General features: G+C 40.9%; 1 protein-coding gene across 2 annotated transcripts in view; it reads right to left on the bottom strand.

The window, feature by feature from the left end:
- Positions 1 to 293: 293 nt before the first annotated feature.
- top3b (DNA topoisomerase III beta) overlaps positions 294 to 17832 on the bottom strand; it is a 30787-nt gene continuing 13248 nt past the window's right edge. For both annotated transcript variants that reach the window (XM_076890693.1, XM_004574186.2), the window contains exons 10-18: positions 17562 to 17667; positions 15070 to 15216; positions 9800 to 9973; positions 8654 to 8782; positions 8272 to 8421; positions 7762 to 7862; positions 5956 to 6157; positions 3323 to 3510; positions 294 to 2915 (exon numbers count right to left, since the gene is read on the bottom strand). In XM_076890693.1, the coding sequence (XP_076746808.1) occupies positions 2634 to 2915; positions 3323 to 3510; positions 5956 to 6157; positions 7762 to 7862; positions 8272 to 8421; positions 8654 to 8782; positions 9800 to 9973; positions 15070 to 15216; positions 17562 to 17667 (1479 nt within the window). In that variant the 3' untranslated portion in view covers positions 294 to 2633. The remainder of the gene's footprint in view (positions 2916 to 3322; positions 3511 to 5955; positions 6158 to 7761; positions 7863 to 8271; positions 8422 to 8653; positions 8783 to 9799; positions 9974 to 15069; positions 15217 to 17561; positions 17668 to 17832) is intronic.

The raw sequence follows: 17832 nt of genomic DNA, 5'->3' as shown, positions 1-17832 counted from the left end.
GGATAAGGTCGCTCTCCTGAAAAAGCCTTAAATCTGAAGTACTTGACATCCTGGAAATAACTCTCTAATGCACATCTTAAAGCAGATGATGTGTAAGCTGCAGAGGAAACGACATCTTGCTGATTTAGAAGATTTCCATTTAGCCTCAAAAAAAATAGTTTGTAGCATTAACAAAAAATCCATCACTTGACCCAGGTGTCCTACGTACAGTTATGTACAACATAACAGTGTATTAAAAACAGAGGAAAAGGTCCATGTTGTGCTATGCAAATTCACTCTCAAATGAAATCATGAACAATTATTTTTCTTTATTTTTACTAAAAATGAAGAAAAAGAATATTAGGTTGTTCAAAAAAAAAAAAGTGTGTATTTTCATTTACAAACTGGAATATTTACAGTCAACTAGCATTTGACACCTTCAAACAGAAGTTGCAGCCCAGGCTAACTGGACCACATTCCACAGATTTTCTGTATTCTTGGGTTTTGCGTCAAAAACAGAATTTTTGAGGTCACACCACAAATTTTCAATCAGATTGAGGTCCAGGGATTGGGCTGGGCTCTTTTTGGTCTGCAACCAGGATGTTACCTGCTTGCTGGTGTGTTTGGGGTCATTGTTCTGCTGAAACACCCATTTTAGGGGCATTTCTTTCTCTGCGTAAGGCAAAAAACAAAACAAACCAACAAATTATATTTAGTTTGAAAAATATGTTAAAAGTTTCGATCAAGTACCTAAAAATACTCTTCCAGTATTTTTAGGTACTGAAACTGGTCCATGGTGCCTGTTATGTGATAAATGGACCCAACTCCAAAGTATGCGAAACATCCCCAAACCATTATGCTTGCACCTCCTTGTTTTACGGTCTTCACTGTGTACTGTGGCTTGTATTCAGTGTTTGGGGGTCGTCTCACAAACTGTCTGCAATCTTCAGACCCAATAAGAACAATCTTGCTTTCATCAGTCCATAGAATATTGTGCCACTTCTCTTTGGGCCAGTCAATGTGTTCTTTGGCAAACTGTAACCTTTTCAATACTTTTTACGAGGTTTCTTGGAAATAATTTGGCTTCACATAGGCATCCTCTCCTCTGATTGTTAAAGTACTCACAGGTAAATGGAGATCTATATATCTCCCTTGATCTCTCTGGAGCTGATCACTGGATGCTTCTTTGCCATTCTTGTTATTCTATCATCTAGGCAGATGGTAGTATTCCTTTTTCTTTCCCATTTCAAAACATTTGAAATCTTTTTAGCTGAGCAGCCAATTATTTCCCCCTCTCCAATCAACTTTTGATTAAAGTTCTTTCTCCCCCAGTGCAATGTCTGGAACAACTCATTTTACTCACTGAGCAAGGGCTAAAACCAGCAGGTACAACAGCTGCTGCCTTCCTTCCTTAAATAAGGGCCTTAATTGACACCCATTTCTTCACAGATTGAATGACCTGAAATCCACACTGCTATTAATTTGAACACACCCCTTTCACTGAATCAGTCAATTACCCCCAATTAGCAGAATGCGTCTCATGTGTGTTAAGTCTGTTGGTTGGCTACACCTAGTCATGAATTTGTTCCCATGTTGTATCATCATTTTGCCAAAAGCAGTACTTAAACACATTAGTAATGTAAGACTGCTATAATTTTATTCTGTAATTATACCTTCCTTTTATGTGAAAAATTCTTCAAAGAGGAAAATCTGCAGTGAAATAGTTTAAATGAAGATCAAGTAATTAAACTACATGTAAAATAACAAACTTTTTCACAATTGTTTTGGAGAATGCTGATTAAATAATGACAAAATGTTAGCCTGTTTACAATGCCAGTAGCAGTTTATAAAAAGTTAAAATTAATATTGAGATGAATTTAGTTAATCTCATTGGTGCAGCCTGGTTCTGCTGGAGGTTTCTTCCTTTTAAAAGGGAGTTTTTCTTCTTTCGCCAAAAGCATTTCCTCATAGGGGTGGTGTTTTCCCTGTACAATACTCTGTAGTATTGTAGGGCCTTTTCCCAACAATATAAAGTGCCTTTAGGTGATTGTTGTTGTGGTGGCTTTAAGTGTGAATAATAGATAAAAAGTGCATAGAATAAAGTCATGTGTCTTTTAGGTGCTTAGTAACAATGACAAATGGTTCTAGTTCTTATATAGTGTTTTTTTTAACTTTACCTGACCACTCAAAGCACTTAACAAAATGGGAAAAAATGATTTAAAAAAAAACCCAAAACATTTGTTGTGTATTTATGGGGCGATCGTGGGCTCAAGACTTGGTAGTTCATGTTGTAATCGGAAGGTTGCCGGTTCGAGCCCTGGCTCCGACAGTCTCGGTCGTTGTGTCCTTGGGCAAGACACTTCACCCGTTGCCTACTGGTGGTGGTCAGAGGGCCAGGTGGCGCTATTATCCGGCAGCCTCGCCTCTGTCAGTGCGCCCCAGGGCAGCTGTGGCTACAATGTAGCTTGCCATCACCAGTGTGTGAATGTGTGTGTGAATGGGTGGATGACTGAAAGTAGTGTAAAGTGCTTTGGGTTCAACAGAGACTAAGTAAAGCGCTACACAAATACAGGCCATTTACCATATTTAGATTCATTATCAGAAGAAAACCAGTTCATGTAATGACATGCAAAAGGACAATATACACACAGAAACTATACAAAATAAGCAGCTAGGGCAGCCATTTTATCTTTAGGTTTTTTAGCATTGCCACGACGTCCACGTCCACGTCCACGTCCTCCTCTTCTCCCACCCCCACCACGGTACATGGAATGCCGCATGGTGGCATGCTTGAGCTCCACCAAATCCTGAAACACTGGATCACAAAAAACACAGCCAGTGTGTTGGGTCTCACTGGCAGGAAGAGGAGTGCGAGTCTTGTTAAAGTCCACTGCAACTAGAGAGGCATCACAGACATCACAGCTCTCCTGAGCAACCTGAGAAAAAAGCATTAACAAAAATAAATAAATCAAGGAACTGGGGTACTGTTTCATACTTTCTTCGGTTTCAGTAATGCTATAGATCAAAGATGCTTGTATGGAAAAAACTGAAACAGTTTGACCTCTCTGTGAGGAGGTTACATGCTCTCTGTACTTACAATGGGCTTTCTCCCACAGACAAACAACATGGGTATTACGAAATGACGATTCTACCTTGGCATTAGGTGAGGATGCAACGGCAATAAAGAGTGTAAGTGCATAGAATGAAGTGCTGTATGAATATGTGAGAAAGTTTGAACGTTACTGTAGTATAGAGTGTGGTCAGTTTGAAAACATCTATACATGCCAGTCCATAATAGACAATAATAAAGTAAGACAATAGGTAGGTAAGACAATTTTCTTACCTGCACTTTGTGTGCATGTTCAAAGAAGTGCACCACCACATTGCATTTATTACAGGCCATCCTCCACTTTGGACCAGATGTGGGGTCCAACACTAAAACTCCACTATCACACTCCACACATTGTCCAATGCCCAACGAGTTGAGAGAGTGCTGACATGATGGATGGGTACATTCATTGCATCCCATACCTGAGAAAAGCAGACAGCGCCACAGTGTCAGAGGGGCCCATGAGACCAGAAAGCACAAAGAAACAGGGTCGCTTTTCCTAAGACAGTAGTGGGTGTATTGTATGTATTGTGTTGTGTGTATTGAGCTCCTTCAATTATTCATTCATTACACAGTCAACTTCAGTTCCAATGAAGGGATAACCAGCATGTAAATATCTTGTAGTTTCCTCACTTTCTCTCAGTCTCCCTTTGATTCTGTGGTTTCATTGGAGCATGCTAGAAGAGTTGACACACTGTCCTCAAACATGCCTAAAACATTGATTAACTATTTAACACAGCAATCTTACAGAGGCAGCTGTTGTTAAGACAGTGTTGGTACAATCTTAGAAATATCATATGTCTGAGATTTTAGGGCCAAGTACAATAACCTCAGTTTTATGTGACTTTAGAAGAAGAAAATTAGAGATCATACAGGTCTTTATGTCTTTAAGACAATCCTACAGTCTAATTGGTGAGTGTTATCTGGCTTCATGGATAGATAATATAAGTGTAATGTGCTTGAGTTCAGCTGAACCACCCCCAGACCCACCTCAAGAAGAGGACCAGGGCACAGTATGCTTAAATAGAACTAGGCAGTAATCCTACTACTATAGTACAGATCACCTAGTTTAAGTACTCTGGAATAGAGCAGGGCGATATGACCAAAAATATTTATCACAATATACATTTGAAAATTTGCGATAACGATATAATTGACACTAGACAAAATACTTTACAACTCCACAACTTTATTAGTGCAAAAAAACCCAAACAAACCATCAATGTATTTTCACTTAAACAAGCAGCTGCTTTTTATGTGCATTAAAGTTAAAGGCATTTTCAGTGGAAATTGGCCGACAAATCCTCAGCATAACCATATATAATATCCACAAAACTTAAAAAGAGGTTATACACACACAATCCGGTAGTATTATGTTGAAGCACACTACGTATCACTCCGTGAGGCTCCTGACCACAGTAGCCGTAATACTCCTACAATCCATCAAGCGGTGCGGCTTCGTAGCTTAGCAAAGTCGTGCTAAAACATTTGACAGATTTTCGAGCGCCGTGTACCACATACAATCGTTTCGAGGTCAGTAAACACAACCAGAATTCATACATAAGGCACACGGGATTATAAGGGGCACTATTGATTTTCAGAAAAATCAAAGGATTAATTTTAAGTGTGCCGTATTTTCTAAAAAAAAACAAACCCACGGGAATAACAACGGCCCGCTAGCATGCTCTACCAAAAATAGTGCTTTGTCGTGTATCTGACAAAAGCTTAACCATTTCCACACCACTGGAGTTGCAGCATTTTTACAAACCAATTCTGGTTCATCCGTTTCATTCAACGATCCGCTTTCGCCCTTCTCATTCTCTGTCACCGCCATGCTTTTCCCGCCATGTGCGTATGAAAACAAAGGTACTGCGCATGCACGTTTTACCCATATTCTATCGCGATATTTCATTTCCTTATCGTTGCCCAACAGTATACAGGTATTACCGTGAACAGTATGATATGGCCCAGCCCTACTCTGGACCTCCATCTTCAAAAAGGTATTTCTGCGAAATGAAACACTCTTACAAACTACTTTCCGCTGCTCACAAGGGGCTGCCACAGCAGGTGGCTCTGCATGTTTTATTTGCCACATTTTTAACATGGATGCCCTTCCTAACACCCCCAGGATCGAACCGATAAGCTCTTGCATTTTTAGGTGAATGTGTAAATACCGTGAACAAAGGTTTAAAAAATACTATTAAAAAACTTTCAGAGCTCAGTTGATTTCAGCGCAAATGCAAGTGGAAGTATAATTGATAAGCAGAATCAATGGGCAAGCAGACTGAAATAATGGGAACCAGTTCTCTACAACATCTGGTTCTTAGTTCCCTAACCTTCACTGTGGCTCCCTGATGCCCCGTCTTTCTCGGCTTTTTTGACCATACCTGATTGACCATGCTAACCTTTTAGTGTTAAAAGAAAGAAGCAACTCTGTATTTTTGAATTGTTTAAAGTTGAGCATTGTCCATCTTGATTAAATGATTTTCAGGTTGAATGTAGCTCAGGTCAGGTCTTCCACTGATCGGAAGGATGGTGGTTTGATCCCTGGCTCCCCCAGTCTGCCTGCCAAATATCCTTGGACAAGATACTAACCCCAAGTTGCTCTCCGATGCTGCATGAATGTTACCTAGGAAGCACTTAATGTATAGAAGTATAGAAGTGCTTGTGTGAATAGGTGTATGTGGCATGTTGTATAAAGCTCTGTGAGTGCTCCAGGAGAGTAGAAAAGCGTTATATAAAAGAATCAGTCCAGTACCAGAAAATTATATTACGGATTAGTTTGATTCTTAGAGGGTTTCAAGGCTCATGCTAGTTAACTATAGTTGGTGGGCAGTGGTTAACATAACATTTCCATTCTGCCTTACCTTTCTTCATGTCCCTGAATGGCGGGTTGCTGAAGCAGTAGGGGCACAGGGGGTAGCTCTTTCCCCGCGCCCCTGAAGTCCAAAGCACAAGCTCAAAGTCATCCAGTGGACACCGGAGCTCCTTGTAAAGCTTGATGGCTCCATTCTGGGGAAGACTATAGGTCTCGTCACAGTGAGAGCAGTGGAGTCTGCTGGGCTTGGCCTGCATGCACATGTTTGCTTCATTTCATTTAAGAATCACTCACTGCCACTCATGGGCAGTTACACATTTTACCATAAAGTGGCTAAAGGCCACTTCAGATCAATATCATCACCAAGTCTGAAAACACACATCTATGTCTTCGCCGCTTCAAGCTATATTATATATATATATAAAAATAAAAAAAAAAAAAAAACACCCAGCACGCCCCTGCGGGCGGTTTATCCTTCAAGCTCGGGTCCTCTACCAGAGGCCTGGGAGCTTGAGGGTCTTGCGCAGTATCTTAGCTGTTCCCAGGACTGCGCTCTTCTGGACAGAGATCTCCGATGTTATTCCCGGGATCTGCTGGAGCCACTCGCCTAGCTTGGGAGTCACCGCACCTAGTGCTCCTATTCATGTAGCCCCTTCCGCCGGGGTTACTTGCGTAGTAGCATTCCAACAACGCCCTGTTTTCGTCTCTTGCCCACCGATGCCTTCTTGTTCCAGTAGCCCACTTTTCGTCAGGGTGCCCTGGTTCCTCAACACCTGACGCGGACCTTGTTGATCCGGGCGACGTCCGAGCCGGCATGCCTTCATATTTATCTGTCTCGCTCATGTCTGCGGTAGGCTTGCTTAGCATAGGGGGTCTAGCCTTAGGACCCTTACTGGATACAGACGCCCCAGGCAGGAATCGAACTTGCGATCCTCATTCATATATATATATATATATATATATATATATATATATATATGAGTCCTCTTCAGTCTTGTGTGGAACATACAGATCAAGTATTGAATGACTCTAGTGTGTAAGAAATAACACCATCAACACAAAGCAGCAGCCTCTGTGCAGTGCACAATGATAACATTGATCATACGTTTCAGTATAAAAGCTGCTTAACTGTTGTGCACCATGTTTACTGCCCTATGAAAAATAGAATTATACCAATGTGTCCTGATGTGTGTTTTTTCCCCCAACAGTAAAAGTAAAAGACACACTAAAGGCATTTTCTAAACTCCAAAGAAGACAAAAATACAAAAACCAAATTTTGTTCACTTGCTCGTTCCTGGAGAAAAAAAGCTAATGAAGACCACTGTGTTGGTACATTGCTCATATATCTCATATAGTGATAATTAGCAGAACTGCAGCTTCATGATTCATTCATGAACTTAAAAGTCCTTCCATCATCGGACAGAGATGGTAATAAAGGAAGCACATGAGCTTAATTCTCAAGGCCACAGTGAGTGGTCCACACAGGATAAATAAATGGTCATTTATTACTTTAAATGACAAAAGCACAGAGGGTAAACTCACGTGTCTAAATCCCAGCCATGTGGCTGTGATTTAGAATTGCAATGGTTAATTTCTTAGATGATTCAAAAATGCCACAATATATCAAAAAAGGCAGAATTTCCAAAGTCCTTGTCCTTAAACCCAGACAATAATATTTTAGGCTGTGAATCATGTTGAAAGAATTTGAACTGCAGAGAAATTTTTGCATTTTACATCTACAGATCTTGAGCACTATAGTGTTAGGATTTTCTTTTACAATCATGCTCCAACAGTCTTGATAATTCAATCTGTCTTCAAATGCTTCAGACGGGGTTTAGTGGCTTTGACTGCTCACCTGGATATACTTCATGAAGCGGTGGCATTTGCCACAGCGGGACAGCGGCTTACCAGTAGCAGCAATGGGAGAAAAGGAGACCTCCATCAACTCATCCATGTCTGGAAAAAATAACACACAAAGTCTGAGCTTCAGCTGCATACAAGAAACTGGAACCTGCAGTGTGCTTTAATAATATGTCTCCTCTGCATTCACAGGTCACATGTTTCTTGTTGATGTAAAACTGTAATTACAGCACTGTTACCCAGTCCCTGCCATGTTCGACCCATTTAGCAGAAACCAGCCTGTTTAAAGCTCTGAGATCTTTTCCATCTGACTTAAAACAGTTTTAATGGCACAGTTTTCTTACTCAAAGATTCAATGTGAGGTCACTAGCCACTTCACCATTTCCTCAGATTAGCAAACAACCTGTTCTGAGCCACAGCTACCAATAATAATCCCAATAATAATAATCAATAATCCCTTTAAGGAACTTGTGACACTGCGTTCCTGTGGTTTCACTGGACTTACTGGTAATGGAGTCAACAAAGTAGTGAAACTTCCTCTTGAAGATATCCAGGGCGTGCTGTAGGACCTGATGGTAGTTGGCCTTACCCTGCGCAATAAGGTTAAGCTGCTTTTCTACAGCACTGCGTATAGTGGGAAGCACCAGTTCTGCATCTGAGAAAAACACAATTAAATTTGCATTAATAATAATCTTGTATTTTATTAGCTCTATAAACCACTCTGTCTGGTCCTATATCCTGCAGGTATTTGGTTATATTCAAGTACCTGCATTAGTTGCCATAGCATCCAAAGATAAATCAGTTATGTTCCAGAAACCCTCCACTACTGACCAAGCACAAATTCATTACAAGAGTAAGAGAATACAAAGGTAACTTAAGCAAATGACCTATCTTGTAGTAGCCATGTACCAGGACTATGCCTAAGTTGGTTGGTTTCAGCTTGCGTCCACTCTCAACTGTCACATAGTTCCTCTGGCAGATGTTATTGATGTGGACTGGGATACTAGCATCAGTTCCTGGGGGGAGGACAAAGACCAACATCTATAAGACTGTTTTCAGAATTTACAGCCAAAGAACTGCTGTCATGCATTAAGTCCTCAAAGGTTGTCCTCAAAGATATAATAAACATGAGCAGAAAGATTAATGAATCATCCATGCAATAGAGATGACAGACTGGGTGACTGGCATCTGCAATCCGTTTCTGCCTTGCTTCCCAAATACCACACAATTAAAATATGACCAGACATGAAGTGATAACCCACAGCAGGTCCATTTCCTGGACACAGACCAGCTTTCCATCTAAGCGAACAGCTGAGTTTAAATTAAGCAATGTGCACAGGCAGCTTGTTGCTTCCATCCATCCATCCATCCATCCATCCATCTTCATCCGCTTTGTCCGGGGCCGGGTCGCGGGGGCAGCAGCCTAAGCAAAGAGGGCCAGACCTCCCTCTCCCCGGCCACCTCCTCCAGCTTGTCCGGGGGAATACCAAAGCGTTCCCAGGCCAGCCGAGAGATATAATCTCTCCAGCGTGTCCTGGGTCTGCCCCGGGGCCTCCTCCCGGTGGGACATGCCTGGAACACCTCACCCAGGAGGCGCCCAGGGGGCATCCTTGTCAGATGCCCGAACCACCTCAGCTGGCTCCTTTCGATGTGGAGCAGCAGCTGCTCTACTCTGAGCCCCTCCCGGATGGCCGAACTTCTCACCCTATCTCTAAGGGAGAGGCCAGCCACCCTTCGGAGGAAGCTCATTTCTGCCGCTTGTATCCGCAATCTCGTTCTTTCGGTCACTACCCACAGCTTGTGGCCATAGGTGAGGGTAGGGACGTAGATCGACCGGTAAATTGAGAGCTTCGCTTTTATACTCAGCTCCCTCTTCACCACGACGGACCGGTGCAGCGTCCGCATTACTGCAGCTGCAGCCCCAATCCGTCTGTCGATCTCCGGCTCCCTTCTCCCATCACTCGCGAACAAGACCCCGAGATACTTGAACTCCAGCTTGTTGCTTAAATTATTTAAAAAGTATTTAAGTATACCAATGCCATGTTTCTCCATGAGGGTGATGAGTTCAGCCTCAGTCAGGTAGTCTGGTGGGCTGGTTTGCTTTTCTATCAGCTTGATCTCATCTACTGAGAAAGTGTCTCCACGCTCACATACTGGTATGGACTCTTCCAGAGGGATGCCCTGCCATGGCATTACAGTTGTGTAACCTGAAAACAAAATGCACATTTAGCAAGGATTAGCTTGCTGCAGGCGTGGTAATTCTTTAATGTTCACAAATCTCTTCACTACGGGTGGGTGATATAAACGATATACGATAGAAACGATATAAATTTGGCCAACGATATCGGTACCGCGATAGCGCATGATGATGATGTCATCAAGCTGCTACAGCTGCGATGCTTCCGACCAAAACAGTAGTTGTAGCAACCACTATCATCTACAAATTATGCCGGGGGACAGTCATAGCAAAGAGATGAAGCACTTTTTGAAATATGGGGAAAGCTAAAAACTGTGCTTCCTCCACTTCCGTAACATTGATTCATTAATGTTGAATTCTCTCGCAGCTGTTTTATTCCCATATTGTTGCAGTATATTAATAACTAACCTTGTATTGTGGATAAATAATCTCAGTTCTTCTCCTGACTGAAGTTTGCCCCATGTATAGCATCCTGCTATGCGATTGCATTTGTCCCTGACCACCAGAATCCGTCACGTTAACATTTATTGAGTAGGAAAAAAAGTTAATAAATGTTAACGTGGGAAAAAAAGTTGGCGTTCATCCTCCAGCTTCACTGTGCTAATATTATGCTAATATAGCTGTGTCACTAGCAATCACGTAGCACAACATTATATACCAGGCAGTCCAACTTCAGTAACCCTGCAAACGCCCTTGCTGTTTAGTTTTCTGTCTTCATTTATGTCGGAAGTGGTAGCAGAGCTGTACGTTTTAACTAGTTTCAAAAGTCTCTCAGTCAGAACATGGTATGTTATGTTTAGCTGTAAACTAGCGAGCTAACTTCCTGTTAACTTCTAACTCCGTTAAATTTAATAAATTCTGTTTTCATGGATGCATGGATGTTAAACTTAATTGTTACACCTGGTAAAGCAGCAACGCTGATGATTTTATTAAAGATTAAAGAATTTAGACCGTGTTTAACTCTCAGTGTTCGTTTGACTTAGGGACCTGAAGAGACGGAGTTTTGGACCCAGATTACTCCGCGAAGCTCCTCACTACGGCAGCCGTAATGCTCTGACAATCCATCAAGCAATGCGGCTTACCAAAGTTGTACTAAAACATTTTTTAACAGATTTCTGCACGCCAAAATCGATTCGAGGTCAGTAAGCACAACCAGAATTCATACATAAGGCACACTCTCAATTTTTGAGAAAATTAAAGGATTTTAAGTGTGCCTTACAGTGTTGGTCAAGTTACTTGAAAAAAGTAATCAGTAACTAATTACTGATTACTTCCCCAAAAAGTAATCCCGTTACTTTACTGATTACTTATTTTCAAAAGTAATTAATTACTTAGTCACTTTTTAAAAACCCGATTTACAACCTGAATAGGTGATAAAGCGATAGATCTTTCAGCCCAATTCTACTTTTTCTGCATAATCCATCATACAAAATGTAATCAAATGGAAAAGTCTCTTTTTTTTAAACTTGTTTTTATCAGTTTTAATCTTTTAACTTTATGCATCAAGCGAAAAATTTAATTATATGCACCATTCTCTGACTTGAAGAAATTAGTTTAACATTTAAACCTATTTTCTGCACATTCCAGCACATAAAATAAAAAATTTTTGTCAAAGGAGCTTGCAAAGAAAAGTGTCTGGACTTCTTTAAGTTGCTTGAAGATGTTTCACCTCTCATCCGAGAAGCTTCTTCAGTTCTAAGGTCAAATGGTGGAGAGTCCCAGATATAAACCTAGTGGGAGTAACCCCCCCCCCACAGAGGGAGAAAAGGACCCCCTGATGATCCTCTAATCGCCTGAGCCAAGGTGTGAAACTGGGCGTGGGTCCCAATTAGAGATGGACCGATCCGATATTACGTATCGGTATCGGTCCGATACTGACCTAAATTACTGGATCGGATATCGGAGAAAAATAAAAAATGTAATCCGATCCATTAAATATCACGAAAGCACCTCACAAAACTTGCAACACGCTGTAACTCACCTCAGAACGTTAGCACGTCGGAGCAGTATGCATCACGTGATAGAGCGGCTGTGGCATGCGGGACCTGTCGGTGGTCTGGATAGCATTTGGAGCTTCGCTAGCAACCCGGCATTTCATCTCCGACAAAGTTATCCCCGAGAGAAGTAAAGCAAGTGTGTAAGTCTATCTCTGAATGTCTGTAAAGCATTCCTGCGTTAAGCTTAACGAGCGACTGCCTCTCGCTCTCCGGCTGCTACTTCAATCATGAAACTGCTTAATGATCAGCTGATCGGCTTTTCTGTCGCGACTCTTGTTTGTCTCTTGTTTGCTTTTGGCCCACTTTGCACCAGACAGAGGAAACCAGCGACTAAACAACAGCAGCACGTTTAAGCTTGATCAGCTGTTGTTAGAATTTATTTATTATTACTTTCTACTCCAGGATCTTTTTCTACAGCTGACGCTGGTAACTGTGCAGGGGCGGATCTAGCAAAGTTTAGCCAGGGGGGCCGATAGGGCATTAACAGGGAAAAGGGGGCACAAAGACATACTTTTCTTTCTTATTCTCATTTAAAATGTCGAGCTTTTAATTATTTAATATTTATCTGAATCTTACACCCAAAGTTTTAATCTGATGTAAAATGTATAGAAGTCCATTCTTGTATATAGTAACTGTTAAGTCTAATATACCCTAGTAAGCTATAGTACTTTTTCCTTTGGGAAGGTACCATCTGTGCAGTCTGCAATTTTGTTGAAGAAAGATGTTGAATCTATTTAATATTTCTTGAAAAAGAATTGATTTCTGTGTATTTTTTTTCACACTGCATCAAATTAAGGTTGATTACGTCGATTAAGCATCATGAGGTGGAGCGTGAGGGGTGGTTCCCTATTTTTTATTTATTTATTTTTGTTGTTGCTGGGAGTTGGAACCCTATTAGTTAGGTTGCTTAATATTTATGCTAAGTACTCTTTAAAATACCAGAATAGGGAGGATGGTGTAGGTTTAAGTTTATTAGATTGATCAGTATTGCTGAACTATGAATTTTTTTTTTTTGCATACAGGTATAACAGAATAGCTTTGGTGTAGTTGTTGTTTTAAACTTGAGTATGAACTTATACAAAATGCAGCAAGATATTTAAAAAACAGTTTTGTTGATTAAAAAAACACTATATCGGATTCATATCGGTATCGGCAGATATCCAAATTTATGATATCGGTATCGGACATAAAAAAGTGGTATTGTGCCATCTCTAGTCCCAATCAGCCAGAGTTTCGGGTGAGCTCATTGTGAAACCTGGCCCCATCTTATCATGCGAATTCCTGAGGTCAGCTGGCCCAGGATGTAAGTGGGCGTTAAGGCGTCTGGGAAGGGATCTCAAAACTGGATTATAGATGGCAGAGAGTTGGTGTCGTAAACCCCCGCCTCTGTTCAAAGATGGTCGCTCACAGTGGACATAGATGGCTTCTTTCACTCCTCTTTCAAACCATCTGTCCTCTCTGTCCAAAATGTGAACATTGGCATCCTCGAAAGAGGATTTTAGCTTCTCGCAACTTAAAGAAGTCCAGACGCTTTTCTTTGCAAGCTCCTTTGACTACGATGACCTGGATGACTGAGAACCTTCACAGACAACATTTTTTTGTGTTTACACTTTCAAATAGATGCAAGTAAAACACAGCAGAAAATAAATAAAATCAAAGACTCAGCGGTCCTTTTGCTCTATTTTCACCTGTAAAGCAGGAGTGGGGTTGGCGGAGGTTTGCCCTGGTGCAGGTGTGCCGCAGTGGTCAGTTGAAGAATCCGCGAGTTTCTCTGTGAATTTCCCATTACGTCGTTGCACACTCGGTGCTTGTTTAGGGGTTTTTTTTGCTGTAAAAAGAAGTTTTCTTCCCACGCACAATGGACGCAAATGTTTTTGTCACTTTTTATGGAATCAAACTCAAAATAAGGTCAGTACTTCCACGCTTTAAATGCTGCATGCTCATACTCTCTCCCGCACTCGATATATTATCCATTGTTGATCTGCACACAGCTGTTGTCACGAACGTCGCACTCGCTTACGTCATTGTCATGAGACATTCTCGCAAAAAAATAAATAAAAAAATCACGGTTTAAGTAACGCAGTGTTCCTACAGGGAAGTAACGGTAATCTAATTACCGTTTTTGCAATAGTAATCCCTTACTTTACTCGTTACTTGAAAAAAGTAATCAGATTACAGTAACGTGTTACGTGTTACTGCCCATCTCTGGTGCCTTAAAGTGTGGAAAATACGTTATACAGAAGAAAAGAATATATCGCGATATATATCGTTACCGCACATGCTTCAAATTATACCGCGATATGGATTTTAGGCCATATTGCCAGCCCTACTCTGCACTGAAGATCTAAGCCATAATCTGATTGTTATACAAGTCAGAGGAGTAGACAAATAGATCCTTTCTTAATGTAAAGATCTATTAAGGTTTGATCTTCCCAAGACATGTTTAAAGGAAGTGTACACAACATTAACAAAAAACATTTCTGCAGGATTCTTGTCACTCATCATATCAGCAAAGCGACTAGACTATGGGGGAACAAAGTACTGCTCTGCAAAAAGAACACTCAAGCCTGAGATGCATAGACTCATGTAAATTTTTCTTCCACATGACTGCACGTTTAAATGATAAAAATTTTGTTGGAAGAAAGGGAAATACTGTTGCAGTTTGGGCCTGTTTTCCTGCATCTGGGTAAGAAGTATGGGTGAGACTATGTTTAATGAAGCAGTAAATTCTTAATCAAGCAGCTCTAAAGCACAATGTCAGGCCATCGTTCACGGACTCAGAAAGCTGATTAAGGACTCACTGCTGACATTATTTGCAGCTGTATTCTAAAATAGTTATGAAGAACCACAAAATATAGACAGGTGTCAAATCCTAAAAACTCCATCTGAATAGTGCCACCATGTGGTCTGTATCTTGTCTACACCAAAAGGGCATACAATCACAGAGTCTGGCTATAAGCAAAGTTTATGATGTCATAAGGCACCTTTGACAGCTACATAGTCACAAGCAATTACTCCATACACTAAGCAAACAATGATGTTAATACAATGCAATGGTTTACTGCAGGTAAGTACTGCAAAATTCTGCAAAACAATCATCTATGTTTACCTGGTGATATAAGGGTTCTTCCACTACATGAGAAAGCCTCTGTGCCAATGCTGAACTCTATAGTGGTTTGTAGGTACTTGCAGTCTTGACTTACAGTGGCAATAAAATGCCGGGTAATGTACTCATATAGCCGCCAGCCATCACTTCCTGTGGGAAGAAAAGAACACATTTGGGTATACATAGTTATTGATGTACTATTCTAATATTCTACAGTGTAATAACTTCACACTGTTAGATGTTGGGTTATTCAATTTCAAATACTTTTTAGAATAGTGTGTCTTGTGCCATATTAGCACAGTAATGTATTGACAGAGCAGTGCAATTAAAACAAGTGACCAGAGTAGTATACACAGTAGTGAAGCAGCATGATCAGTCTAGCAGCATGTAACATAAAAATGAATCAGATACGATATGAAATATGACCATGAAAGTTCTGTGACAAGAATACAATATAAGGTCCTGTTTCAGTCACTTATGGATACTGTGAGGGGAGTGGGGGCACATTCTGATTTAGGACCAGAGGACAGAAGCTACTAGAGTCTCGTGATTTTTGCCCCCATGGTGCGGAACCTTCTGCCTCATTGCAGAAGTTGAAACAGTTTGTTACTGGGATGGGACGAGTCCTTTAATATACCTGTTTCAGTACCACATGGAAGCTCCTGTCAAGCATCATGGTGGCTAAGATGAAAAGGCACATGGCTCAGTACGTGAGTAGGACACAGAAAGGAAACACCAGAGGGGCAAAACACCAGCTCCTGGTAGAAAGAGCAGTTGCCTGAGACTGTAAGACCAGACTGACCAACCTGTGCACTACCTGGATTGACTACAAGAAAGCCTATGACTCAGTGCCTTCCACATGGATCTTGGAATGCCTAGAAATATACAAGATCAACAGGACCCTAAGATTCATCAGCGATTCAACAGGGACAACTTCAAATCAATAGCACAAGTCACCACCAAGTCCGGGATGTACCAAGGAGGTGCCTTGTCCCCACTGTTGTTCTGCATAACCTTGAACCCCCTCAGCCAGATCATTAACAAGACTGGCTTCTTCTGTCTGCCACGCTGGGGCCTGTCCTTCAATAATGGTTTCTCTTATTGCTCCCCTTCATTCTTGGGTTTCTGCTATCTGTGGTATTCACCAAGCACATGATCAGCTGTGACCATTGTCAATAAGACAATGTGTCATTCACACCTGGCATCGATGGAGGCATTCATGGAGAGGAGGTGACTAATGAACGAAGAGGAGCAAGAAGTGAAACCATTATCGACGGACAGGCCCCTGCATGGTATGTACCACTGGCAGACAGAAGAAGTGGCTGATATTGAAAAATCCTACTGACACCTGGAGAAAGCTAAACTGAAACACAGAGGCACTAATGGTGGCAGCACAGTACACAATACAGCACAACTTAAAAGTGAAGCACGAAGTCGATAGAGGCTGGGGTCTACCACAGCAAGCAAGATGCCAGGTGCAGGCTGTGCAAAGATGCCTCTGAGACAATCACATAACAGCAGGGTCTAATATGCTAGCAGGTAGGGAATAGTGTGTATGTATATATTGAAAATAAAAATTCCTGTTTAATTAATTAATTTTTTAAAGGATAGCTGACCCACTTTCAGGACATTTTTTCACACAGTTATTGATTTTACTATGCCTGTTGCTCATTTTTGTTGAATATTTGTAACATCTAATCTTAATAGTAACAGTTTGTAAAAAGAACTGAGTTCATCTTATTGGTGCTACCATCTACCAGTTAGTCATGCAGTGGCCCTGTGGGAAAATTAATTGCCCACCCCTGTGCTAGAGAGAATTTAAGAGTTCAAGTTAAATGGACTGATTCTTACATATAGCACTCCCCCAGAGCATTCAAAGCCATTTTTATACAACATTTCACCCACTCAAACAAGCACTTTCTTCTACTCTTTAAGTGCTTTCTATCAAAACATGCACACATTCATACTCTGTCAGATGCATCAGAGAGCAACTTGGGGCATGCAGACTGGGTCAAACCACCAAACTTAAGATTAGCAAGTGATCTGCTCTATCAACTGAACTACAGCCAACTGTGTGAAGTTTTCAACTACTATCATTTGTGAGATTTTAGAGCACCTAATGCTTCTAAATGATGACAAGCTTTGTGCACAGGTTGCTTTTGAAATCTGTTGACTCGCCTCAATAAAAATGCCCAAACCATCATTAATTTGTGACAAATTGCTTTTTTAAACCAAATTCACAAATTCCACAACAAAGGATATTTTTTATTTTAACTATAATAATATTTTAACTATAATAACCATCAGACATCCTAACATGTTATATATAGGGCTTTGAATATTCAAACTCTTTATTAACCTAACATTTCCTAGATTGACTAACAGAAAATATGTCTACAATATTGCTCATTGCTCCTTGAAGGCATGCCCTATATAAATAGAGGTGTATCATAAAAAGAGGTGATATTGTTCAGTTATTTGCCTGTATTGCTCACCTAGTTCTGCTTCCGTGGCAGCACACATGGGAGTAATAGGTGGATGATCTCCAGCATCAGTGCCCTTCCTGGGTTGGTTTATTCCAGTTGAAAGCAGAGCTTTTACCTGATGAAAAATTAAAAAAAACCTTTTATCATTTTCAATCACATTAATTTCTAAGTGGCTCTTTCTTTGTACTACTGTAGGATTGCCTTGATGTGACTGTTGTTGCGATTTGGGGTTGTGTGAATAGAATTGAATTGAACTGAATTGAATGAATCACTTTATGTA

This window comes from Maylandia zebra, linkage group LG12 (assembly GCF_041146795.1).
Source record: "Maylandia zebra isolate NMK-2024a linkage group LG12, Mzebra_GT3a, whole genome shotgun sequence".
Lineage (NCBI taxonomy): Eukaryota > Metazoa > Chordata > Actinopteri > Cichliformes > Cichlidae > Maylandia > Maylandia zebra.
Note: the sequence above shows the minus strand (reverse complement) of the source record. Positions and strands in the feature narration are given on the sequence as shown.